The sequence below is a fragment of the Caretta caretta genome, chromosome 27 (genome assembly GCF_965140235.1).
Source record: "Caretta caretta isolate rCarCar2 chromosome 27, rCarCar1.hap1, whole genome shotgun sequence".
Taxonomy (NCBI): domain Eukaryota; kingdom Metazoa; phylum Chordata; order Testudines; family Cheloniidae; genus Caretta; species Caretta caretta.
The window spans coordinates 15,335,160-15,362,825 of record NC_134232.1 but is presented as its reverse complement, the minus strand read 5'-3'; the positions used below and the strand labels follow the sequence as shown (position 1 = coordinate 15,362,825).

The following is a 27,666-nucleotide window of genomic DNA, read 5'->3' as shown; positions in this document are numbered from 1 at the left end:
AGGGGCTGGTCTCCCCGCCTAGCGACACCTCCAAGAGCCTCAAAAGCGCTGGCTGGGAGGGGCAGAGTGACACATACTTAACTGGGAGGTGGACAGTCTAGAACAGGACTGACAAGTGCCATTCCCTACTCTGCACCTGACCCAAGGCAGATCACCGGCTCTGGGAGCTCACGTTCCGGATTCCCAACTTGGGCGCTCGGTTAGACGAGTGCCCTTTGATTAACTAGCTGCATCTGTCATCCCCCGCTTGGGTTCCATCGCTCACTGCGGGATAGAGGCAGAGCTACCCAACCGCACCTCAGCGACCCTGCCATGGGCCAGCAAGTGCCTCCTGGCCTCTGCCCACCATGTCCAGATAGCAGAGAGCAGCTCCAGGCTGAGACGGCCTGCTCTGCTTCGGGAGGGGAAGGCCCAGCCTCAGAGCCATGCTTAGTGGAAGGAATAAATACAGACAGCTCAGGTTACACCAACTCCAACACTGTACTGTGTACCAAGCGTCACAACAAGGCCAGCAGGGTAGTTAGTGTTACTGCTTCGGCTGCAGACCGGACTTCATTTAAAACAGGATTGTAAACATACAGTAAAATCAACATGTAAACAGAATCAGGCTCAATGACTGCAAATCCGTGTGCACGTCCCACACCTCCCACAATGTAGTTCCTCCCTGTGGGATATTTACACAAGCTGTGGCTAGAAAAACCCAGCTGTACCTGTCTGCCCCACCCCAGCCTCGCTCAGACATTCGGTCTGTTCCTTTTAGTGCTCGCTGCACACTTTTCTCACACCACTTCGGAGAATCCTGCATTTTATGGCATTTTCCCATTGGATGGCCAGTTTTAAAGGATTCCAGCCACTGTTTCATTAGTATCTATCCCACCCCCACCTCCCCATACAGTGCATCGATTACAGCTGACTGTGCAACACAGAGGGCTTACACACACTTCGCTACTCATGAGGCTATTTCCAACAGGGAAGGCAAGCGACTATTCACACCCTGCACAAGGGGAACAGGCACCTGCTGCCCTCCGAGTGACCCTGTTTCAATCCTGTTCCCACAGAGGGCATTGCAATGAGTCCCAGCCTTTGCTCCCTTCACAAGGTGACTCTTCAGACAGGCCAAGTGCGGCTGTCAGGCCAGACACTGTAATACTGGCCGCGCTTGTGAGGGTCTCTGGGGCAATTATCTGCCGCCTAACGCTTGATCTGATGTCAGATTGCACAGGAGTTACTCAGCATGGCCAACCCTCAGAGACCGTGGAATATCGGATTTTCCTAACTTCATTAAGCAATAGTCAGAGGTGCACAATTGATGGCTTGGCAGCCCAGAGCCTGTCCTTCAGCCACACCAAGCCGGCAGGGAGTGCGATGCCCACGTCTCGCAAAGTGGCTCCTACCACACCCCTCCACTCTACTGGGAGGGGAAGAATGGGGAGCGTCACATGGTTCTGGTAACGTTATCAGCCGCCCTAGCCCTTGGTGTCCAAGTCCCAGAGACACAGCATCACACAGCCCAGCCCCAGAGGGGCGGCACTGACAAACAACAGAATTTTCTGAACAAAATGCCAGGAGTTCACTCTCCTTGGTTGCATGATTGCTAAGAATAGGACAGCGTTGACAGAGGAAGAGATACTGACACTGACAGACACAATCACAATGGAGCCTCTGAGACCAGAAAAATTAGACAGCTTCCATGGTAGCAGATGTGGTTATCAGTGCACAGGTGCATACGGGACAGAGAAGGGAAAAACACCTTCATGACTACAGACTGCAGCTCCAGTAGGGACCAAACACACACCCAGTATGCCCCCCTTCTACCACTCCAGTCCATTACGGACTGACATCACTGACATCTGACCAGCCCTCCCACACCACACAGACCGTCACCAATTCAAAGCATGACTCTGGCACTGATCTAATCACAAGGACTCTGAATCTGGGCCTTGTTCTTTAGATCAGCTAGAGCTGGGAATTTTGTGGAAGCCCATTGTTCGGCCCTCGAGGGAACTTAATGCCCAAGGGACCCTACCGGGTTCCCCACTTTGCCAGCAGCCCAAACAGCACTGACCGATTCTGTGGGGAAGGTCACCGACCCCAGTCCCAGAGAGGAAACAGAAAACACCCCCTGCCCCACTGTAATAGCCCTGGGTTTGTTTGGCTTGCGTGCCTGGAGAGCACGTGGATCTCGGCTGTTGGAGAGTTACGAGGAAGCAGGTAAGTTCTCTTTGCACAGACAGCAGGGCAGACAAACTGCAGCCCCCAAGACAACACAGATGTGCATGTTGCAGGGTCGGGCTGTGCCAGGGTAAGCCGTTCCCTGCTGGTGGCCTCTGCAGGATGCTCCCCCAGTTACAGCTGAGGATGGCTGCTGGGTGCCATTTTAGGTAAGTTAGGTGCAGACCATGGTGGGCAAATTCTGAGCACGTGTCTCAGTGTCCAGTCTGAGAAATGCTGGGAAATTGCTGAGGAAACAAGAGACCTGACTCCATGGGCTGAGTACAAAGGCAGGGCTGGAAAGTGTGAAGAGTGTCAGAACCCATCCGCCCAGCTCCCCCAGCACCAGGCAGCGGGAAGGAATGCTGCAGGCTAGAAACTGCAACTGCAGATGGAAGGAGGCTACAGTGAGTTGACAGCAGCCAGGGGAGGGAAGTGTGCTCTGTTGGCCTCCAGGAAGCACCCAGCTGTATGTGTGAAGAGAGCACCATTCACAATCCGTGAGAACAGCTCACTCAAGCACAGTAAGAACACTGCACGTGTGGAAGCAAGAGGGAACTGCTCTGGGTTGCACGTGGCCCCAGCTTTCCCCAAGACCTCTCTGTGCATCAGTGGATCTCAGTTTGTTTAAATGAGGTGGCAAAGACATTAGACTCTTCCCTCTAAATGCTTCCTTCTCAGATTAGCTAGGCTACGGGCAGGCCAAAGTTTGCACATCCTGTTCCTAATGCAATAGGAGGCTGTATTTGCCCCACAGTGCTTTACGGGAATCTGCCAAGGAGCTAATTACTGTACAATATCATAAACCAATACATGATTATATACACCAAGTCTAGACATTTCCTATGCAACCCCCACGGTAAACACGCACAGCACTAAACAAGCTGTTTGCTTAGGGCGGAAAGAAGTGACTCTGAAGCGATGTCAGCTACGCTTGAAACAGTGATGTCACAGCCCTCCACTTAACAGCCTCAGACAGACACTTCGGGCAGCTGCAATGGGAGTCATTTTCACAGAAGCAGCACATCATGGCAGGGGAGCTACACACAACTTCACAACACAAACACACAGGGGACAAGGGCTAACCACAGCACAAGACACCAGCGTTCGAGTCTAACACTGCTCAGTTAGGCCGAGGGACGCTCTAATCGTCCAATTTTCCTTCACGGATGTTGTCAAATGAGAACGGGAGGAACTTGAATCCAGTGCCAATGTAGAACTTACTCTGGAACTCAACCCTGCAAAAGAGAGAGAGCGAAAACATCATTCCTCCAACACCAGCAGCTATTTACAGTGTCAGAAGCGAAGTGGGGACTGGCTACAACCTCGTTAAATCTGCATATCGGGACAGGCAGATGAAATGAAGCTTTCAGTAGCACAGTTGGGATCAGGACCCAACTGAACTATTACAGATTTCTCCTCTCCCCCAGCTCCTGGGCAGAATGGAGAAAAAACTGTCAAAATGCTGCTTTCGTGGAGAAAGATCAATTTTACACGAGCAACAAACATGGGGAGAAATCCACGAAGCTGGTGTCACATGGAACTATTTAGAGGATAATGAAAGGAACATGTGTCTCCTACAGGATATTGTTTTTATAAAAATCACATTCTACAGATTATACTTATAACTAACACATGATCATGATCTCTCATGATCTTATGCTGGTGTTTCCCATGGCAAAAAGACACCCCAAAACCCCACCAGAACGCTGAAAGAACAAACAAGTGAAAGTATCAGCATCCGCTGTGCACGTATGCATTTCCTTGGGCTGAGGGCTGTAAGAATGCCTGCAGTCCTCCTCTCTCTCACCTTAGTCATTGCATTTTTCTTGAAAAATTAAAAGGAGAGATTGGACCAACACTCGGGGGCAATCTAGAGAACCCCTCTGCTCCAGCCCTTGGGAAGGGCCAGGATGGTTCTCGGCAGAAGATTCTTGAGGGCTTTGCCCAGTTACACTTTAAAACATCTTGTGCAACTGAGTTTCCACCAACTTACCTTGGAAAACTGATGGCCCACACCATTAGGACATAATGCCCAGACAAAGTGGAGACGATAAAACTTCCTCCTCACACCCTTTGCCCATCTTGGATGGAGCCCTGCGCCCAGGGGGAGCTTGCTATAGGATCAGGGCCTTAGACCAAGCCTGGCACAACGGGGCTCTGATCTCAGTTGGGGCTTGGAGGTCTTGCAGTCTTTGACCTGAACTAGTGGTTTTCCCAGAAATCTGATCTAGACCTGCCCAATTTAAGCTGCAAGCCGCTGTATTGGGAGCCCTCACAAGCTACAGGCACTGTTATCACTGAAGGCTCTGACACGGTCCCCAACCCATTATAAAATGCAGTCACGTGGAGCAAAATGGTCTTTCTGGGTTCTGACACCCTCCCGTCGGAGCATTTGGTCTCCCACAGATCGATGCCAACATTCCCTAATGCCACTAAATCCACATGACCAATGGTCGCTCTTGCTAAAGTCCTGGTCAGGATTATTTCAAAATGGTACAAATGGGGACAGGAAATATTACACAGTCCCCTTCTCCCCCAAAACTACAGAAAAAGTGTGCTACACTGAATGAAACATTTCAAGTTTTAACTTTTCTTATTAAATGCTTTGGAACTTCCCTCTCCCTCCCCTGCACGTTCTTGAGCCCCCTCAGAGTCGTCTGGGTTTAGCTGTTGAAGAACATTTTCCCTGGCCCTCACTGAGTGCTCTTGGAGAAACAGAGATATGCACATCATCTCAGAACCTCGGCATTAACTTTGCTCTTTCATTTGTTTTCCGTAATAAATTAAATTGGAAAGGAATGACCCTGGACAGCTGCCTGAGGGTCAAACACTGCGAAATATGGAAAGAAAAACCATGATTCATAATAAAAACAAGTGCATGTTTCTGTGTGCCCCATGAGAAACCCTTTCCATTCTGCTGTCCACTGGAACCAAATTGGCACTCTGAGGAACCAGGTGTCTCTCTCAGGAGCTCTAGCAGAGTAATTTTTCAGCATTATTTTAGGACACATTTTGCATTATGAATAATTTTAAAATGGAATACACTGAAAAATGTCACAAGGACACTGGGAACATTATTTGGAAAGCAACCAAACTCGAGAAGTCCTGAGCGACTACCACGACACAGCTTGCAAAGTCACTGACAGCCCAGTCTGCAAAGATGACACTCTCCTGACACAGCCAAAGAGTGAACCGTTCAGACAAACAACATTCTGCTAATAGATTCTCCTGCCTGCCTGTGCACACAGGGACCGAGCTCCCTGCTAAGGAATCCCTGGGATGAGCCAGGAGTTTCAGCAAGGGAGCGAAAGCTTTATTGCCCAGGTCATGTGTTTTGCAGGAACCCTGACAATAAGCACCCTGTGACTAATTCCTATTCTGTAAGCGAGGGGAAATAAGAGGGGAGCGAGGGGAGCATTTCAGTCCCACACATTGTAACCATGACTGCTAATCTTTCTGATCCACCCTGATCAGGCAGCTACTATCAGGTATGCTCAAAGTCCTTGTCACAACCTTAGGTACCCTAAGTCTAAGAGAAGCTGCTGCAGCATGGAAATAGCGGGGATAAGTAGATGATGATACCAGGTCACTTTCATTTAACAGAACTCCAAAATCTAAGGAAAGAAAGTTCCTGCCATGCTTCTTCACGTTTGCTACCAGGAAGATCCAGAGCACATTGCTCTGCTTTGCAGCAGTGGATGCCTGCTGCTCCCAAGTGTGCTTGCTTCACTGCATAACTTTGTAAAGTGTCTCTTGTTTCTGATCAAGTGCCATGGAAGAATTCACGAAATGGTTAGCTCTGCACTTCAAGTAAACAGGGACTTAAAAGGATTTTTTGGTTTGTGCTAAAGCCCCGGACCTTCCCTCTCAGGGTTTTCATATTAACAGGCCTCTCCAACCCACCGCTTGTTGGCACAGCACGCCTAGGGATTTTCCCATGAGATCCCCAGGAACTGCAGGGTCACAGGTAAAGTGCTTTCCCCAAACTGAGGGCATCTACAAAGTCAAAGTCAAATTTTCATGCTTGCGTATAAGCAGCAGTGCACCATCCAGGTGCCTAAGTGGGTGCTGAAGTGTTGATTTGGGAACCCAATTCAGGGCCTGCCCTTGAAAGAGGTGCCTCCTTCGCTTTGAAGTCAAGTGGCCCTTGCCTGTGGTTAGATTCTTCAGGATTATTAGGCTTCCCCAAATATTCAGCCAGGTTTTATCTTCAGCATGGCTGATCGCCCTTCCCGCGCGTAAATGAAATGGCGATACTCTTGCTTACGGTCACGAGATTTGCCTGGAGCTCAGGGCCTTTTACAAATTAAAAAACAACAAACAGTTGTGAACCCGTGGGCGGGGATCTGGGTCTCACTACACCCACGTCTGCCCACTGGATTCCAAGCCCATCCATGCCTCCTAGGAAGGAATACTCCCCCTCTGGTGACAGAATGCCAAGAGCTTCACAGGGCAGTCGGTGTGCGCCTGTCCATCCATCCTGATCTTAGTTCTCAGTTTACAGCTCAGAACAGCTGGCCACAAAGCAGGACATTAATATTCCTTTTTATTTGTTTTACACGGCTGTTTGCAGCTTACCACGTTTGCTGTGTATGAAGTCTATTTTGACATCACCACCCAAAACTGCAACCCTCCCCCCTGGGGACCCCACCATTTGGAGTGATCCAGACATCGTGTGACTTGGAAGCAGTTGCATGCAAGAAATTAATGCTTCACAGCCAAAAGGGATATTTAAGATCCATGTCGTTGCCCTCCAATGGCTGAGCAACAGTGCATTCTATGAGCATTTGTGAATCACTGGCATACAGCTCAGACAACACAGAGCAAGAAAAAAAAAAAAAGCTCTCTACATGCCTGGAAGAGAAGCACCCTGAGCTGCAAGCATCTGCCATCGGGGTTGTCTTATGCACTCAGAAAAAAAGAATGCAGACTAAAACCTTCACCAAAGTTTAGCAACAGCTGCCAGAATGCCATAATTCTCTATAAACCAGCTGACCTTCCTCAACTTGGACTAGTGTATTGCTGGGGTGATGGAAATGGATCTGGAAGTCCAGCATGGAAATGAATTGCAATTAGCTGCTAAGGCAGTGTCTGGTCCTTTCACTGAGTTCCCGCAGCACCAACAATTAGGCAGGTTAAATATCACTCAGAGAAAAAGCCTGCATAGCTGACTCCATCTTTAATCGGGTTTCCTACAATAGTTGTAAGGACTTGGAACTTCCCTGCTCTGCAACTTTAACAGTATGTTTTAGATGCAGATGCACGGCAGCCGGGTAACGGACGAGGTGCACCATTCACAGGGTGCTGCGTGGGGTTAATTCACTGGAGTCAGGGATGGGTAACAGGTTGGGAAAAACTGATGCTTGAGTGACCTGAGCCAAGTCCGAATTGTCCGGTTCCTCTGGAACACTTGCAGGTTGAGATTCATTAGTTCTAGTGCTTCTCGCACCCTCGGCCTGAAGCTGACAGCGTGGCTGCAGAGATAATCCTCTCCCCGGCAACAAATGCCAAGCCAAACCTTTAGCCTCCATGAGCTGACCTGATGTCTCCTGTCTGACACATGCTGCTACCCATCCGTTCCAAGCAGCACTCAAGGAGCACTCCTAACCCCGCTCACAGGGAGCTTCCACACATCCCTCCCAACTGGAGCACACCAGCAACCTTCAGTGACTTCCTGGCCAACTGCACAGCCACCCCTGTCATTCTAATGGGTGGGAAAGGGAAGCTCCGAGTCCCACTCAGCCCTAGAGATCTGTTTGGAGGACTGTTTCCTCCGAGAAGGCAGCTCCACAAACACTCAAAAATGCAACGCCAATTTATATATGTCAGGTCCATGGGGGTCGGCTGATCACAGGCCCGTGTCACTAGATAAGCTCTGTCTCTCTCCAAGGTTTAGGAACTGGGGTTTCAAGGAAGTGAACGACACGCCTGGCTGTGTTTAATTCAAACAGCGATGCCACAAATTGTATTAATGAAAAGCAAATACAGAGATAAAGGAGATTTTTAAAACAAGCAGGCAAGTTACTAGCCAAAGGGAAACAAAAGCCGTAGCCTGCATTTCCAACACAGCTGGGATCTGGTAAGGGGGAACTAAAGACGTGCAAGGACGAGGCCACTGCCACAGTAATGTTTCAACAGGTCGTGAAACATTCGCCAAACCCACAGTCCAGGTTACCGATGGAGGAAGCTGTATTTTCTGAAAAAGTACAAAATAAATCTTCTCCAATGGGGCGTGACAGGCAGACCTCACATTCCTCTGATTTCCACCAGCAAGCCACATGTTAAATGACTCCTCTGTTCCATGAAGACTGAGCCACCCACCCACCCCATAGCATTCCAGATTGGTGACTCCTCATCCCCAGCTACAAACAGCCAACTAATCGGACACAACCCTCTTCCAGAGCTGCTCCTCCGAGGACAGCTGCACGTGGTCCCGTTGTTCTTTTGAGTTTTCATGTTAAAAAAGACAGCACTGGAAGTGCGAGGATTTCATTAGACTACAAAGAAATGCTAAGAGGAGACTGTTTGGAGACCAAGAAACTTATAACTAACTGTTCCACAGGGATAAAGTAACCCAAATGACAGTCTCAGCACAGTACTTGAGATCTCATGCTATCTTGCTAAATTGCTTTTCCCATCAACAAACTTTTATGAGCAGATTTACTCTTATGGAGTTTACAGGTTTGAGGCACTTATGTTTAGGGGAAATATGACTTCACTCTTGAGTTATGCTTCTGTAATTTCCCAGTAAATGCTCTGCAGTTGTTCTACACAACAAGTGTGTTCCATGTTGTTACGGTCATTTCTTGGCTCAAGAAGTCCCACTGTCTTCTGTCAGCTTGCCTCCCACTGGGATGGTGCCACCTTCCCTGTAGTGTTTCCATGAGCTTAATATTTTTAAAAATTGTGCTTAAAAATCTGGCATTGTGCAAAGCTTCTCCCTAACAGTGAACGTGCACTTTCAGCTACGTTGTGGACCATATAAATCACACATGGCCTGTACCACTGATTGCAGGTAGCTTTGAATCAGGCCCCTGCATACGTACGGAGGCTATGACTGTTTAGCAGAAGAGGTGTATATTTTAAAATATACCTGCTTCATTTATTTCAGTCCATACTTTCAGAATATTTTTCTTTTGAAAAATCAGTTTTTTAATTTTGAAGGAAAAAATTGTAATTTTTTTTTACATTTTTGCAAATGTGTGATGGAATGTTGCAGCTCAGACAGGAGACTTAGATGGCCAGCTACTAATTCAAAGATGCAGTTAAACATCTGAAGAGTATGAACACCGTATACAAGTTGATGCACTGTTCACTGTCTGATGAGAGATAACTCACTACAGTGGGTGCAAGATCAAAGTTCTTTTCACTGGACTTTGCTGTTACATACTGCCAATGACTGCTGTGTGAGGACAAGGAACACCAGCTAGAAGCAATGGGCTCTAACATAACCAATGTGAAATTTTCTAGGCTGGATGCCAGGAAAAACAGAAACGCCATCCAACAGCCATTTTCGGGAGTTGCAGACAACTGTAGTAGAGATCCCCTCCCTACATAAGATGGCTACGCTGTAGAATTCCTGTATGAATCATGACTTTGTGGTTTGAATTCTGAAGATCCCGGAGCATACTGGAAAGCTTCAATATGCACCTGGAATCTGTGCCATTAGGGGGTGCAAAAGGACTAAGTTTTCATCCCAAAAAGAAATCAGAGGAAGTCCAAAAAGCTGCAGTTGTCATTACCACCACATTTTATTTCTTACTGGAAAAATACACAAAAGACTCCAAAGAGTTTTATTTCTTCTCCTGGTCTCAAAGTCCCACTGGGTTTGGCTGTCCAGCCGCAGGACTGCCAAGGCACTCAGGACAGAAAAAATGGTGCTGTTTATTTTCAACGAGCGCCTAAAAGAGCCCTGCGCTCCTACTTTCAGACTGTAACTGGGACGTTTCACAAAAGGAAACGGACAGAACCACAAGTAGGTGAGCTCAGAGCAGGACCAAACACCTCACAAGCTACATTTGCGATTTTGCTTCATGCTTTCGGCCAACCATGAAAAACTCAGAACTGACCCAACAGAATTACTGGAGGAGATGGGCAAGGAGGAGGAGAGAGTTACTCACAGGCTCTCCTGCCTAGTTCTATGTGTAGTTTGAAGGGACCCAAAAGCTAGCTAAATCAATGCCTTTTTTTGTATTGTCCCTTTGATCACACCAGAGAGATAGCCAGCCACACTGGAAGTCAAAGTGGAATAACTGCTCTTTAAAAGCAGGGACTAGGAACTCACTCTGGGCCTGGGTGGAGAGAAAGTGATTATGCTCCACTGAATAATCTCACTTCTCTTCACTTACTGACTCCCTGAATACACACAATCTGAACTACCAGCTGAGCAGGGCTAACCAAGAACAGTGACCAGTGGGTCTTTTTAGACACACAGAAGGGTAACATTAAGGCTTTGTCTACACTGCGCTTTTGTTGGTAATACTTTTGTCATTCAGGGGTGTGAAAAAACGCCCCCCTGGAAGAGAATAGTTTTACTGAAAAAAGCGCCGGTGTGAACAGCGCTTTGTTGGTGGGAGAGCTCTCCTGCCGACAGAGATACCGTCTCTCATGGGGGTGGATGTATTTTGACGTCAGGAGTGGCTACACTGCGCACCTTTTAGCGGCACAGCTGTGTCGCTAAAAGGTGTGCAGTGCAAACAGCGCCTTTATTTGTTCTACGCAAGTTAAATGTAAGGAAGGGTGTGACGTGAAGAACAATGGACAAATCATTTGATATCTAAACAGAGGAAACACCAAAGAGAATCTGCTACACTGGCTGTATAAAACCTCGTCACTGGATTGGACCAATGGCCTAGAGCTCAGAGAGCTCCTAACATTAGATTTTAAAAATGCAGTTTGAGTTCCAGGAAGAAGTTCCAGATTCTGCCTTGAAAGCCACAAGGCAGGAAGAGAGTAGTCAACACACCGAATACAAGAATAAACTTTCTTAAGACAGCCAGACCCCAGTTTAAAAAACTACTTCACTTTCCATAAAAAAAGGGTGAAGAAGCAAATCTGAAGCTAAAGGTCTCTTCCAGTCAGGGCTGACTTTGACCCACTAGTGTAGTTTGCTGCTGGGAGTAAGGTGAATACCTACGATAACCAACAAGCTACCTGAAAGAGAGAAACTCCTCCAGGCTCTTCGGCTGCAACCCTCCGCATTTGTCAACTGCTACACAGGAATCAGTAACAGCCTTCTTCATTCCACCCACCCTCACTGGCTGCTGTCTAAGCAGGGCTTTCTTTCACTTTAAGCTGAACTGAGAGGCACATAATGAGTTACTCAAAGAATCAGGGTTTCACCGTGACCTCTGCCCAGACCACTGGTTTAATCTCTCATATCACAAAACACAGCTGTCCTTTCTGGAAACAAGTCTACTTCTCTTGCAGAATACAGACAGTTCTCTTGACCCCAGCTCAAGATCTGGATCACCAGATCTCGATAACTATCACCCCAGGCTGAGGTGTAACTGCTATTGTTCTGTTCTGCTCCATTTTCCTGAGAAAGAATGGACTAACTAGATAACTGCAGTTCCATGTGCGGCCAGCAATCAATCAATCACTATGTAACATCATTAAGGAGACAAGAGGAACAAATGCCATAATCAGGCAACACAGCAAAACAGAGAAACTGCTGAAGGGCCCAAACTTTCCATACCCCCAGAGCAGGCTGCCTAGAAAGGTTTAGCTGGTTTCAATGGTACTTTGTTGTGCATAGAACAGTTATGCCAGCTACTCTGAACGCATGCCTAGTGACTTAACTGTAGAGGATGGGAGTGAGGAATATTATTGGGACCACGAAAGCAGAAAATAAGGTCCCTAACCTTCATGAGGTTTTGCTGCCAGCTATAGAACAAGCACCTAGTTTAGTTACACTCAGTACACTGTCCGAGCAGCACCAGGCAATGCCGGTTTCAGCACGTGATTACCAACTCTCTGAATTTTATAACTGAAGCCTAAACTTTGCTTGGGGTGGGGTGGGACGGGACGGCAAGGCAAGCACATACAGCTTTCTAGGAGACAGCATTCAGGGTGGTGGTGAATTATCTTGCTTATAATAGCTTTAAAACCTCTACATTCCAGTAAACTTACCAGTGCAAGCGGAGTGCATGAAGGAAAGCTGACAGGCCCTCCATGATCAGAAGGATTGCCACAGTCAAGGTAGCGAAAGCAGCAAATATGAAGAACAAAACAAAACCTCCAGCCAAACTTCTCACACTGAGGCCGATGTGGATCACCATGGTCCAGAGCACCTCGGAAAGCTCTGCAGGAAGAAGAGCAGGAAGAATACTGCTTATTTCAGGGTGGTTGTGGTTTATTTCACTGGGAGTGGGCTTTAGGTAACCTTCCGGAAATAGCCCGTTCCCACCCCGCTGGGACTGTTTCTAGCCCTGCAGGAGCCGGAAGGATGGTTCTGCTTGGGCTGCTTGTGAAGAACAAGAAGTGCTTGCAGCCAGGTAACTCAGGACCTGAAGTCCAATTCCTGGCACAGGCTTCAAGGCCAGAGCTGCCACTTACTCAGTGCTTTAAATTCCATCCTCTTCTCCTGAGCCCAGGATGCTCTTCATAAACACAGCCTGCATAAGCAGACCCTGGGCAGCAACCGCTCCTGCCTCTTACTACAGATACAGTCACCCACACCAGAATGGAGCAACATTCCAGCTGCCACACTACATGAGAGGAGCAAAGAACTTACCAGAAAAAAAAAAAAAACAACCAAAAAATCCTTGGCCAAGTTTAATGGGTAAGCTGAACCATTCTAGTCTACAAAAACTAACACATGAAACCGATTCTTCACACACAGACCATAACACAGGTTGGCCAAAGCACAGCCCGTGAGCTAAAGGTGGCTGCACAGCGATCTGCAATGGATTCCACTCATCCAGCGTGCAATACTTCATCCTGGGTCTGTGTAGTCTAAAGAGATTGCAACTCTGCATTAATGGCGAAGGCAGCTGCAAGCTGCTCCATTTTATGCAGATTCCTTTGGGCTCCTGACAAGTTACTACTGTAGCTCCCACCGCTGAGCTAAATTTGGGTGCCATTGTCACAAGTGCCACTAGTCTATACGCACTCTTCATGACACACTGAGGTTCAATGACAAGCAAAGGCTAAAATCCTGATGACCGTAGTCAATACTCCCTGCCAACCCTGAGCCCAGCACAGCCTGACCCTACCACACTGACCAAACACACTCCCGTACACTCACCCTCCATACGAGTGTAATGGTCTGTGTACAAAATATGCCTTGTGACGGATCATTTGAAAAACTTATATCAAGATGAAACGTACACAGCAATATTACAGATAAAGTCATGAAGATGAGCTGAAATGACTGAAATACGTTTACCAGACAAATCTGGGGAAGGGGTAAAACTGGTTTCTCAAAGACAAAATACAAGGTGACGCCTCTCACTAGGTGTCAAAGTTGATTAGACATCACCAGGCAAGTGGCCTTGCTTTGGCAGTAAAGTGGGGCAGGAACCGATCAATTTTCATTTTAACAAATGACATGAGACTCCATGCCTCCATCCTTGCATCTGGAAAGAACTAGGGACTTTGTGAACGATCCTGACTTGAAAATTTGCAGGGAACGTGGTAAGGGTTTTACCTTGAACCAAGTCTAGTTTGTCAAGTCTTAGCTACTAGGAAGCAGAGTAACAGCCGTGTTAGTCTGTATTCGCAAAAAGAAAAAAGGAGTACTTGTGGCACCTTAGAGACTAACTAATTTATTTGAGCATAAGCTTTCGTGAGCTACACGAAATTTATAAGATCTTCTGTACTTTCCACAGTATGCATCCGATGAAGTGAGCTGTAGCTCACGAAAGCTTATGATCAAATAAATTGGTTAGCCTCTAAGGTGCCACAAATACTCCTTTTCTTTCTACTAGGAAGAGTTATCTTTCTTTCTCTATTTCTGACTTTAGCACCTAATACTTGTACTCACTTAAACCATCTCTTTGTAGTTACATAAACTTGTTTTTATTCTTTAATCAAAATGAATTCAGTGTTGTGTTTAAATAGAACTGTTTGGTAACTCCGATCAGAGCAGCAGACTGTTGTACACTGACCCCTGACGGGGCAATGGACCTCCAATATCTGAGATGTCCAGAAGGCTGGGCAATGCAGAACACATTTTGGGGAAAATCTGGGACTGAGAGGGTGGGGAGATCACCCTACAGGTAGTAACCAAGGCTGCCGGAAGCCAGAGAGTAGCTGGTGTTTGCTGACAGGCTGCTGGGGTCAGAGTCGCTGGACCAGGACTGCAGCTATACACAGACACTCAGGGTGTGACCTGCATGCTGTCCGGCTGTTTGTGAGTAGCCCACACCAGGGACTACATCAGCAAGTCACTGCGAGGCACCCAAGGTTGCAAGGCATGTGGTGACAACCCCTCACTGGTCTGGACTGCACCCCAGAATACATGACACACACACTAGGGTAGTTTCTCTCTGTGGCACATACACACATGCCTAGGCCACCTCCCCAGGACCTTTTTGTCCAGGTTGATCTTGAGATGCTGATCAAACCTCCAGCTTTGGGAAAGATACTTACGTGCATGGGCCAGGCTGAGAGCCCAAAGCCGCAGGTAGGATGCTGTGTTGGAAATGCACCCCAGACAATACTCAATGGTATGGATGGCCTGATGTACCACCGTATCCCCAAAATCAAACTGCAGAAAGAACAACAGAGCAAAGAGAAATTGAGACCATCTGCAAAGTAGTTGCAATGAGCAAAGGTTGGCAGATTAGGGAAGCGGCACCACTGTCTGGGGCTATTACAAGGGCACTATGTTTGTTGTTTGGGCTCTTACTGATCATTTCTTCTACTGGCCCTTTGGATATAGATCATTTAGGAAGACTATACCAAATATAATTTCACAATTGCAGTGAAAGTTGACGCTTTTTGCTAAATCTGAGAAACTAATCAGAAATAATCATTCAACACTGTAATTTGTAGGCTTAAAAAACGCCTACTTTCACATGACAGGCAATGAAAACAGTTATGATTGGAACCAGGATTTTACCAGGAAAAGACTGTTCAGTAAGAAGCGGTTCCGTATGAACACACGGGTAAGGGGTATCTATTACTACAAAAGAGGAGAGGGATTACAAGTACAGTTTTCCCTCTCCACAGGAATGAGATAAATGTATGAAAAAAAATCAGAAAAAGCCCGAGACAATACTGCATCTTTTGCACTGCTGTGGGAACTATGGAAGCAATCTCTCTGTGAAAGAAGAAATAATGCACAAAAAGTTATTTTGAAAATCTCATCTCTGCTTCACTTTTCCATCTGCAGAGTCTCTATGCCACCCAAATGTTTGGGCAATCAGTTCAAAATGATTTCAGAATAAATGTAGGAAAGTTTGCCACATTGCAGCTTGGAAAAAAGAGAGTCCGATGTTTCTGCATCTTGGACTTAATCCATGCTCTGTGAACTTCTCCAAAGCACGTTATTAAAGGGGATGCAGAATTTTATGACACTGAGTGATCGGTGTTCCGAAAGGAGTATAGAATGCTATTTTTATTCTTGTTCCCCCCTTAAATAGCCAAAGCAATAAACATTTCAAACAACTATGTCAAACTAGCTGTTGAGAGCCCAGATCTCTCTTCACAGGAACATAAACTGCAAGAATTCCTCAGTAAAACCTGCTCTGTTTACCAGAGTCCTCTGTCCAGCACACACAGCAAGTCAGCGTAAAACAAACTGAATCCGACAAATATTTAAACAAGAAGTACAGCGCTTGGCAGAGTTAGTGAATAACTGCCAAGGAGACAACCACTCCTGTGCTTCAACCCAAAGACGCTCATGGGACGGCTTTAGCAGAGTTCTTGTAGCCTGATGGGTTATTTTTCACTCTGCTTAATTTAAAAAAAAAAAAAAAAAAGTAGTGTTTATGGGCCTGCATAGCATTCAAATGCGGCCAGACTGATCTGCATTACACCTATTTCACCAGCTCTAGGGCTCATCCCTAAGGGCAACAGCTCTCTTAAAAGATCCATGTTCAGGAAAATTTACAGAAGCAAAGAAGCGTCTCATGGCAATGTTTCCGCAATTCCATGGCCTCTATGCACGCTGACCGTGGTTTCCGAATTATGCATTCCAAGTTCACCGTCACACAGCTGTTCCAGTTCTGAGGTGCTACCCTCATGTGGCACTACATTGAAAGCAGCAACTTGATAAAGGGGAGATTTGAGGGTACACCATGGTGGTATGTTTAGTTTGTCACCACACTTTGGTCTTGGAGACTTCGCTCCACTCAACACATTAAAAATTCACCCAGTCACGCACCTGAGATGGATAGGACAATATTCTGCTTCTAGTTACATGTGTGAACTGCACGGACATTACTGGGGTTACACACAGGGAACTAGAAGCTGAAATCTGACCCTCTAGGTCAACTCTTGAAACAAGCCCAAAAGTGCTACTGTCGGGGGAGGTTATCCACTGAGGCTTCTCTGCTGTATCGTTTGGATGCACTGAACATCCTTCTTCTTGAGGATTGAGAAGACCTCTACAGTTATTTCACCATCAGACCAACTTTTATCATTGTATCAACGCAGTTCCCAGAGCCGCAAACACTATAGGGCTAAATAAAAATTTAATGATCCAAAGGTCTTCTGGGAACTGGAGTGGAACAGGAATTTGTATTTTTCTTAGCTGTGTGGAGACAATGGAGCTACACTAGCGCATTCTATCACCATTTGTTGCCATGAAGACCATGAGGAAAATCGCCTCTCGATTGTGAAGCAACCTATATCTTTATCAGTGTATGGATCAGCTTTCTTGTTTCGCTTAAAGGTAAAACAAGGACAAACAAAGCACCTGGTACACCAACAGCACAGACCCGCGAACAGAACAACTGCTCTTAAGGTTAACATACCGCCTCCAGAGATACAATCTGTTACCTTGGCACGGCTAGAGTCTAGAGAGAGACCCACCCAAAGAGAATAACTTACACCACCAACTCTAGGACCACAGGAGGTAGGAAAAACATGATGAATAATGGTCTTTTGGTACGAAGAAGAGCAGAGAGGCTGGTTAGATTTCACAGTCTATTCCAAAATGGTATTTTATACTTCTCCAACTCTCAGAGAATCTAACTATTTGTGTCTGAATATGAGCAATTCTCACCAATAAACGCCCCCTTTTAAAGAGAAAAATATTGATTCTCTGGTCATCAGCTAGTCCAATTTTGTATGTTTCAATATTTGGCCGCATTTGTTTCGGGCAACATTCAGTCAATAGAATACCTAGCTCTGGATGACAGCTAGGGAAAAAAAAAATCTATAAAGTAGTTTGCAAAAACACCCCAGACGTTCCCGGAGACTGTTGTATCTGTTTTGTCAAAGTGTTAACAAAGACAGTCTTGCTTCTCCAGCAACTCTGTATTATAAACATTTAGAAGCCCCTTGTAGATCTTTTGATCGACAGCTGTGCAGGTCAACTGAGAAGCATTTGCAATCTAAAAATCAAGGGAGATAAGAAAGCAAAGCACAATTTAAAGAGATGAAGCAATACAGACAAGGGTTTTTTAAACGGAGAGGATATTGTATGGAGTATTAGAAATGGCTCATGACACGTAAATAGCTACAGCTAATGGGAAAACAAGTCACATGGCACGGAAAAAAGGAAATCATGTGTTAATTCAGCAGGTGATTTCCATCAATGGGAAATGGTGCAGATACAGATGAATGCAAAGCCGGCTGTCATCTTACCGCCTCATCCTCTGCAGGCTTGTAAACATAAATTTACATTTAGTGCAGAGTCCCACAGTCATAACATTAGTCACGAACACAAGGTTAATAAATCCCTTATTCACAGGGCACATTTAAGTGGTAGCACTTAGCACACATTGTGCAGGCAGCGTAACGCAGAGGAACAGCAGTCCACTACGCTGTCCAAACAGGCAGCAGAATGTCCCCAAGATGATCAATACTATCACTTTCTCTTTTTCTCCCCAGGTGTGGTAGGAAAGGCAGGGCAGTTAGGAAAACATGTTAAAGTGAATCTGAAACAAGAGTTGAGTACTCAAGTACTACGGCACTTGGATTTATTTTAAACACAGGCTTATAATGCCTGACAGATAAATAAATAGAGTAACTCAAATAACAAAACACACAATTACCATCTCAACTGGAGAGTAAACTGGGCAAAATGTGTCTGTGGCAACTGCCTAGATTTTACTGTTCAGCCTAAGGGAGGGTGGGGGGGAGCTTGCCTGTCAGGTGCCCATTCTTTGGGATAAGAATTCAGACAGAAAAGGCCACATATGTTCCTTGACCTGTGCAGAGAACTTTCACTGATGTTAACAGTCATGAGGATGAGTGGAAGGCGGCATGAGGAAGCAGGAAATTAGAACGGATCTGAATTTCTGCTGTTCCAGCTCCACTGGCAAGGTTGGTATCGAGTTAGGATCCTCATAACTAGTAAATATACTAAGCAGGAAATAACCCTTTTCACTGCCAACTTTACAGTGGGGAAGTGAAGGACGATCAGCAGCTCACCTCATCGCCATCTTCAGAATGGGTGGAAAGCTGGTCATGCTGAATGATCTCTGCATCCTCCTCAGTTGGTCCATTGCCCACCCGGATCCCACCGAAGTTGTGAGTTCCCTAAAACGTGCACAAAGAGAAAGAGCCAAGTGTTGCTGCGGTTTAGTGCAACATTTGCGGAGGGGGTCAGAGACTGCATTTCGGACACCTCCAGAAAGCAGCAGCAGCTCAAAGAAAACCACACATTAAATGTTAAGAGTCAAGGCACAATAGTGTTTCACAAATGAAGTACACTGCTCTTCCTGACTGAGTGGGAAACACGTGCGTATAACTGCTGGGTCTGAAAAACAGTGAAACCAATTTTGAATTCATTTTTGATGTTATAAAGCTTTACACAAAATAATTTCACCTTTGACCAAGAGCCACGTTCTCTCAAAGTGACACACAGGCTGAAATTGATGGGTTTTGTGCAATGATTTGTTAAAAGTTTCCAAGAGTTTTCGGAACTCCTGGAATCTTTGACAGAAAGGCAAATACTGGTGTATATTAAATACATCACTTACCGGCAAACAGCAAAGCAGCATTATCCCACATGCTAACAACAAATATATATGCTTGCTCCGCACCAGTTTGTACCAGGCATGCCCACACCACACATTGGCAGGGATGGGGTTGGGGTGGGAACCAGACCTTCTCTTACATGGAAGTTCTGAATTCTGCAAATGATTCCTTTTATAGGCATTTGTTTAGACATTCAGTACTTAAGACACAACTGTCCTTTGGTTCCTCCTCAAATATTAAAGGTCATACTTGGACTCTGTTCTAACTTCACTTGGTCTTAACTGATCAAATGAGTAAAGTTAGGGCTGCTTCATTTTGCAAGTAAAGTATAATCATTGTTCAGTTACATTAAACCTGCTACAGGCTTCATACTCCAAGTAAACAGCTAACACCATCAATAATGACACATCGAACCTGTCAAGCAGTGAACGGGCCCTTACAATAGAGCTTTCATGTACTGTAAGTGAAATTTAGAAAGACAATGAAAATCTAATTTGCACTTAACCTTATTTTCAGGATTCTAAACTGCCAGCAACCAACCTTTGCACACTGTAGGCAGATTTCTCTTATTTTCATTCAAGAACACTCAATAACATGGAGTAAAATACTCATTGGCTACCTGAGACTCTATTTAATATGTGCAGAACTTTAAAACCTGACAGACCTAAAGGGTGCAAATCTAAAATGCAGTGAATATATGGTGTGACCTACAACATTAGCATCTGCCCTTAGATAATGATGCATTTAGCAGTTAGAGGTGTGCATATAGTAAAGGTGATTTTGGAAAAATTCCCATAGAACAGGAAAAGTCAATTGAATAGGACTTATTTAGCTGCCTCTCTCTATAATACCTAGGTGTCAGAAGCATTTCAGTGTTACCCCAAAAATATTTGTTTGTGTCATGGAATGTAAACATGGCTTTTAAATTCAAAACTTTAAAACATTATAATTTAAGGATTGATATGAAAAACAAAGAAGATCAAACTTAGTGTCCACCATCTCTGCTTTCATAGTTCATCAGGATTCTGGTGATACAGAGCAATAGTCTAACATGCTTGCTTTTCTCACATTAATGCACTGATTATTAGAATAATGCATTTATAAACAACAGGCTGGTTTTCAAAGCCTTGTTTTTGTCTTGATATAATTTAATGTTAGGCCAGGCGTCAAACTTGGAATGGATTTATTTAATGCTTGTCAGATTAGCTCCAAATACACTCCAGACATCTTACTTTAATAAAAACATAACACAGAAAAAAGTGACATACATTAAGATAGTAAGACGTATACGTCTAGGTAAGAGCGATAAGGCTAGTGTTTGGATTCTGTTTTTGAAACTGGTGTCAAAGTGGACCAAAACTGGGAGTGTTCGGTGGTGTTCTGCTAGTCACTGGAGATTTGTGGTCATGAGTTATTTCATCAAACACATGATTAGCATACAGCTTTTTCTCATGCACTTGGCTAATGTATATTCTCTTTGGGCTGGTGTCAATTGCTTTAGCTCAGCTCATATCAGTAGAGCCATGACATTTTCCATCACATGGGGATCTGGCCTTCTGCTGTGCATAGGATAGGATTGTGTTAGAAGAGGTGTGTAAACAGCCTCATTCACAGCTGGCCTTTTTACATACTTAATACATTTGATGGATCACACACGCGCACACACACACAAAAATGCAATTTGCCAGATGTTTCTTAACACTCCTGAAAGCTTTTTGTAAGGCTATTAAAGATTTGTTATGGAAATGTTTAATACCTAAATACTAAAGCTGATTTTCAGTTGGTCACTTAGTATAAGACTGAGTGCAAAATCCAATTCAGATAAATTATTTGCATGATTTAGTCTCTTTGGAGAAAGAGGCCACATTTCATGAGTGTGACAACAATTTGAAATATGTCCTTCTGGTGAAGCAAGCCATGAAGGCTGCTTCACTCACCAGCTGGCAGTGGACTCTGGACATGGATGGTAGTTCATAGATTTACACACAGCTCTGTCTGGACACAGCCATTTCACTGTAACATCGGGTTCTGCAAGTCCCCATAAAGAAGCAGGCAAAAAATCCATTAACTGTTGAGGTGAAGCCACAGGGTTAGTGTTGCTGAGAGGACCACACATACGTATGACTTTTTGGAATATGGAATGTAAACACAAAGGTTTCAAACAAAAGAGGTCAAATCTAGTTTATAAAAACAAATACGCGAGAATGTAAAACAAGGGGGTTTCATCTTGGAGGTCTGACGACCAGGCATTCTTGTGGGCTAGGATCTCCCCAGCACTTTTCAGCATTACAGGGTCACTTTTAGTTATTCTCCTTTATTTGTGTGCATGGCTATTTAGGAATGCTTCACAATTATATTGAGGCTACTGGAATTTATCTTGCTGAGACAGGGACTGCTTCACCACAGGGGGATCTTACTACCCACTTAGGAAGTGCAGATCTGTATATATAATATTCCAGAGGTTATGGAGTGTAATTCCAACGACTCGTCTTTATCTCTGTCACGTGATTTTAAAGCCGCTGCTGCCCCAGTGGCTGCTCGTTCTGGACTGTGCTGCCTTGACCCTCCAGGGGATGCCCTTCCTGATCGGGAATGGAAGACAGAAAGGGAAAGAGGAAGAAAAAAAAAAAAGAGAGAAAGGGAGACGAATGGAGGGGACATGGGAGGATGGAAGATGGTCAGAGAAGGGAGAGGGAGTGTCTTTAACTGAACTGTGCTTTGACAGACTGTAACATTCTAACCGTTGTCTGCCATACACGCAAGGAGAATTTTCAAGTAGCCTCAGTCCATGTATGGCAGGGCATTATATATATATATATTTAGGTACAGTTGCATAGCCACAAAAGACAAAGATACCCTAAGAGATAAGCTCCCATATTCACAAGCAAAGATTAGTCTCATTTTTAGATCCAAACTCCTTTAATCAGGTTGATGACATTACTGTCGACCAATTCACTATTAATTACATCTCTGCTTCTGCGCTTTGGCCACCAAGGAAAGGCACAGAAACAAATCCAATAATCGATAGCTTCTGTGCTTCTACATGGGCTGACAGTACCCAAGCAGGATATATTTATTTTACAATGGTATCTACATGATTTCTAATGCAGAATCAGAGCTAGATCCAGATATGAGAGGCAAGCAGGCATCACCTCGTGTCCAGTAAAACCCACTTGTCTTTGTGTGTGCACTCACGCAAAGGGGTTTCAGAGGTCATGCCCCAGTGTGAACCTATGTATCCAAGATCAAGATCGAGCTTTTTGAACTACTAATAGTTGTAATCAGAAATACCAAAAACAGTCACCCACCAAATGCTTTCTCCTTAAATACTGATGGCGAAGGACCAAGGGTTTAACAACCAGCATCCATGGCACGCACAGCAGAGCAACCACCACCAGGAAGCACTGAAGCCCTAGCTGTGGAAAAAACAGAGACACGGTAGGAGGTGATGCAGTGCATGTTCCATTTCTGCTAAGGTGCTCTACAGAACAGGCCTCATGCACATTGTAACTTTCAGCGTGAATAACCCCCACACACAAGTGTTTCCCTGATATAACAGGATCTGAAGGAACTGTGTAACTATCACTTCCCAAACCAGCAGACTGAACTGTTCGTATTGTTTGTCTGAAGCTGCACCACCTCAGGCTGTGTTCGCATCAGATTGTACACCCTAAGCAAGGGGAGATGTGATCACTCAAGTGAGAGACCTCTAAGGGAAATCTAAGTGGATTTGCAGGAAGAGGCTGTTTGGCAGATGGCACTCTCTCCTGAGTCTGTCCTGGACAAGTGTCTTAGAACAGAGTTAGATGGCACTATGCTACTGAAGTGGACATAAAAAAGGAAGTCCTAACCACTTCTGGTTCCTTAAGAACCCACAGTACTTTGTGACAAATAGGATAGGGTATTTGGTGTCTTAATCATGCCCAAGAGCTGATAGTTACTTTCAGGAAGACCTGGATTCCTCCTGGAGAGGTTACTCTTTGCTTCCCTTCTTGAGAACATTGTGTAATGTTTTGGTTCAAAACTGTTTTTGTGGTGATTGTGTTCCTACTCTGGGAGTGAAAACAAAGAGCCTCTCTAACACCTCAGGATGCTTCAGGATAAAGTGTGCTACATTTAAATCACGAGGGTCTTGTTTCGTGTTTTATTTCATCTGCTGTATTTAAGCTCTTTGGAGTGAAAGCCTCTCTCATATATTACAAACCATCATTCACCCTGTACCACTGTAGCGAGACCACATACCTGTCCTTTATAAAGCATCTTGTTACTGGGATCACCATAGGAGAAAAGAAACATGTTGATAAAATGGATTAGAAGGCTTGGTGCATCTTTTGAAGTGTGAGCATCATAGGCCGACCACTTGTAGAAAATGAGGATAACAAGGTAGCCAAACAATGACGACATGAAAATCATTTCAGGAATAAACCCAAGATAGATGTTCAGTGGTTTCTTGAAATATCTGCAGAGAAAGAAGCATTAGAGAGTTTGACATATATGTTAAAGCATCACCACATCTGACTGGAGTTAGATAAACTTAATGCAGGCTAAGACAGTGAAATTAACTTTTAATGGATAATACAAGAGGAAGAGTCTTTTAAAACAAAGGAATTGTGAGTTTCTGCATTTCTAACCATCTTTAGAGCTAATTTTTGAGAAGAAATATTTGACAGGCAAATATAGTCTCACAGGATGAGAAACCACCACAATGAAATGTTTCCTGACTAATGAAACAACTCATGTTGAATTCTCTCCATCTTAAAAGCTGCTGCAAGATCCAGGGTGTTAGAGGCATAAGGAGCTAGATGCGAAAACCTAAGGGCACGGCTACACTGGAAACTTCAAAGCGCGGTCGTGAGAACGCTCCCGCGGCAGCACTTTGAAGTGGGGTCGCGCACGAGTGCTGGGAGAGCGCTCTCCCAGCGCTCCTGGAAATCCATCTCCACAAGGAGATTAGCTCCCAGCGCTGGGAGCCTGTCTACACTAGCGTTTTAAAGCACTCAGAGTTGCTGCGCTCAGGGGGGTGATTTTTCACACCCCTGAGCCAGAAAGTTAGAGCGCTATAAAATGTAAGTGTGGACAAGCCCTAAGAATCTAATCTCATCCTGATCAATCTGATACAGACATTCTGCACTAGTATAAGTGTGTCCTAGTAAAAATGGAACACAGAGCACTCACATGTGGTTGAGAAGGCTCAGTGTGACACCAAAAAGCATGTGGATGATGCCAAGAATCACAGACATCTTCATCTTAAAGGAGTTAAGGAAGTTCAGCTTGTTGCTGGCAATATTCCAAATCTGTCACAAACAACATGGATTCAATCCGAATTAATGAGCAAAAGGAAGATAGATGAACCAAAGAAGCATTTACCTATGTTACACTGCACAGCACAAGATAGCTAACCAGGAACAGAAAGTAGGCACAGACAAACACTAGAAATTTTACAAACACATTTTAAAATAAAACATTCAATCATCTGTTGTTTCTTCACTTACCAGCCAACCTCAAATTCAGGGATTGTGGTTTCCCTTGTAACAGCTGATTTTAATAGTACCTAAGCAGAGCAAGGTCTGAGCCTTGCTCACTTTCAAGGTGGCCAGCTGTGGCAGGAGAAAAACTGAGAACTCCCATCTGTAATGTTGCCTGAGAAAGAATCTTGCAGCTCCCTTTTTGAATAAAGGGTCTTCTGGCCCTTAACACCAGCATACCCCTCTAACGTCAAACACAGGATAAGTTCAAAAGCAAATCAACTCTTAAGGGCAGTTTTCTGAATCTAGGTAGCTTATAAAGAGATAAGTCAAATGGTGTTACCCGGAAATACACATTTCCAAGGCATGTGGGTGGCTTTTAGCAGAAAAAGATATAACAAGTTTACTAGGAAATGCATGACAGGCTCTCAAGCCTAATGCCAAACCTAAGTCCAGTGCTGTGGGATACTGCAGCTCTAAATAGCTAGGTAAAGGGGGTCAACAAAAGAGATCTTCAGAACTCCTACTGGTCACCATTTCAGTACCCAGAAGCCATTACACTAATAGGTGACATATCAGAGATAAGTAATGGAACCCACTTCACCATCCATCTCCGTGTTTTCCTCAACAGTTACTGCCCCACGCTTGCTAAGAGAACACATACACCTTTAGCTTGTTTAACCATGCACCAGAAAGTTACAGTTATATAAGCCAGAAAAGTGTCTAAGGCCACATGTATCGGAAGGGACAATACTTACTGGGTCGATGCCAAATGGATATGGTCCACCAAAGACCCCTGCCACGGCAGGGTCCAGCTGCAGGACAGGGGTGTTCTGAAGCAACTCTTCTCTGTTTGGTTACATATAGATATAAAGCTTTACAAACTGTAAAAATTGTACTCAACAAAAAATATGAGAACACAGAACAGCTTCCTCCTGATCCATGAAGGGGAAGCGCATCTCAGTACAATGAACGGGGGCGTTAGTTATCCTTGTCCCACTTGGGAACCTGCCTAACGAACCAACGTTTCAGCCTCCATGTGCAGTTCAATGCCCATGTGAGACTTAGGGCAGGACCTTCCTGCATGAATCTGAATAACCAGGCTCTTTGGCAAGGCAGCTAAATAACTATTTTGGGTGGAAGGGGATCACCGGTGAAGTGCACACACAGGAGGAAGGGAGGAAAACTACAGGCAATTAGCTTCTTTCCATGCATTTTAATAGTGTGTCTAAGGCTCTGTTGGGGGAGCTAGACCAGGAAGACCCAACTGACACCCAGTTTATCCAAAGGCATTTGCACTTAAACATCTGCCGCACTTTGTATTTCTTTACATCGCATGTGGCTTCGCGCCCCCCCCCAGGAAACGTTTCCTAAAGAAACAACACTGCTGAGGTTCCTGCCCTGCATACATTCCTATGCAATTACAAACTCTGAAAAACAGATTCAGGAACTCAGCCCTATAGTTTTACTTCTCAAGCACCTAATTACTTACGTCCAGTTGCTTCTCAAGAACATCGGCCGCACGCTCCATGATGAGCCGAACATATTAAGTGCTTTGGAGAAGCAGTCATTGTAGATAAGGCCGGTGTACATGGAGAACACTCCCATTAGCAGAATGATGTACCGACCACTAAAAATGGTGTTGAACATCTGTTTAATAAAAAGGTCAGTGAGGACAAGCACACACAAAAACAGAGGCTGAAAATACCCAATTCTAGGGCCCAGGCTGCCAGTCCTGGACTAAAGCCACTGAGACTTTATCATTCGATGGCAAGAATTAAGGATGTAGGGTTTACAACCGCAAAGAGTACGCAAACTGAGCCTGGAGGACAGATTACCAGCCTACCAGAGTGGATTAGGTGGGACTTTCTCACCTTCCAGCTCAGGGGACGTACAGAAAATATCACATTTGATGAAATTTTCTTAAAATTTCAGTGTGACCAGGTGCCGGGGAGATAGTCAGAGCCTGGACAGGTGCTGTAACAGCTTCCCCCATGCTCTGCAACGTGTTTCAGTCCTGAGTTATATCTGTTCATCAATCCAAGACCTTAGCAAGCACAACCAATTTAACCAAGTTGCAGGGAGGTTTAGGACGGTGGGCCGTGAGCGAGAACATGTTTGATTGCAGCTTAGTCTCTGGTTTACAACAACCTATCACGGGAACTGGCACCCCCCGTGGTGAAAACCTCACAGATTAACCAACAAACCACTGTCTGCCTGAATCATTGTTTCAGACACAAACTGCAAACCAAAGGAATCCCCACAATTCTGAGAAAGGACATTACTCATCATCTTGTGGTCTATGGACTTTTGTTTGCTCTTAGTTTGTTCACGTTCTCGACAAACTGTACGTGAAAACAATAGTTGTACTATCGGCAGTTGGTGGGGGGGGGGGAGAAATCAATTTAGAGTTCTTTGCTTTAATACAAAACTGAGCTTGACCTAGCACGTTACCTCATTGTCATTCTTCTGTGACAGAATGCGACTTTCCCGAACCACCATCCACACGGCAATTAACGTCATCAGGGTTCCATGACCAAAGTCTCCAAACATCACAGCAAACAGGAATGGGAAAGTGATAATCGTGTACGGAGCTAGAAGGGAGGGGAAAACCGATCAGACCTCTCTCTGTTTGGCGCTCTGCTTCCACTTATTCTATTAGCAATACAATTCATATATTCATTCCCATCTTCCAAACAGGATCAACCTCCGCTGGAGAAACTGGAAAAAACTACATCACCATCATGAGACTTATAAAAGCAGCTCTGTTCATGCGTGGAAATAACCTTCCAGCAACATTTAACTAAATTGAAAAGGAAAGACATCTATATCCCCTCTGATGTTGGCAACTGCTAGCCAAACTCCCATCCTCCTCAAATCTCAGTCAGCA

The 27,666-nt window shown here is 45.0% G+C and overlaps 1 protein-coding gene across 6 annotated transcripts in view; it reads right to left on the bottom strand.

The window, feature by feature from the left end:
* Positions 1 to 461: 461 nt before the first annotated feature.
* The window catches only part of ATP6V0A1 (ATPase H+ transporting V0 subunit a1), a 47,603-nt gene continuing 20,398 nt past the window's right edge, over positions 462 to 27,666 (bottom strand). For 4 of the 6 annotated variants that reach the window (XM_048829937.2, XM_048829938.2, XM_075123626.1 and 1 more), the window contains exons 12-22: positions 27,231 to 27,370; positions 26,269 to 26,426; positions 25,535 to 25,625; positions 24,487 to 24,605; positions 23,554 to 23,770; positions 22,620 to 22,727; positions 18,763 to 18,870; positions 17,974 to 17,991; positions 14,809 to 14,926; positions 12,346 to 12,517; positions 462 to 3,449 (exon numbers count right to left, since the gene is read on the bottom strand). In XM_048829937.2, coding sequence (XP_048685894.1) covers positions 3,356 to 3,449; positions 12,346 to 12,517; positions 14,809 to 14,926; positions 17,974 to 17,991; positions 18,763 to 18,870; positions 22,620 to 22,727; positions 23,554 to 23,770; positions 24,487 to 24,605; positions 25,535 to 25,625; positions 26,269 to 26,426; positions 27,231 to 27,370 — 1,343 coding nt within the window. In that variant the 3' untranslated portion in view covers positions 462 to 3,355. The remainder of the gene's footprint in view (positions 3,450 to 12,345; positions 12,518 to 14,808; positions 14,927 to 17,973; positions 17,992 to 18,762; positions 18,871 to 22,619; positions 22,728 to 23,553; positions 23,771 to 24,486; positions 24,606 to 25,534; positions 25,626 to 26,268; positions 26,427 to 27,230; positions 27,371 to 27,666) is intronic. The other 2 variants (XM_075123627.1, XM_075123629.1) reach the window with 1 other exon arrangement.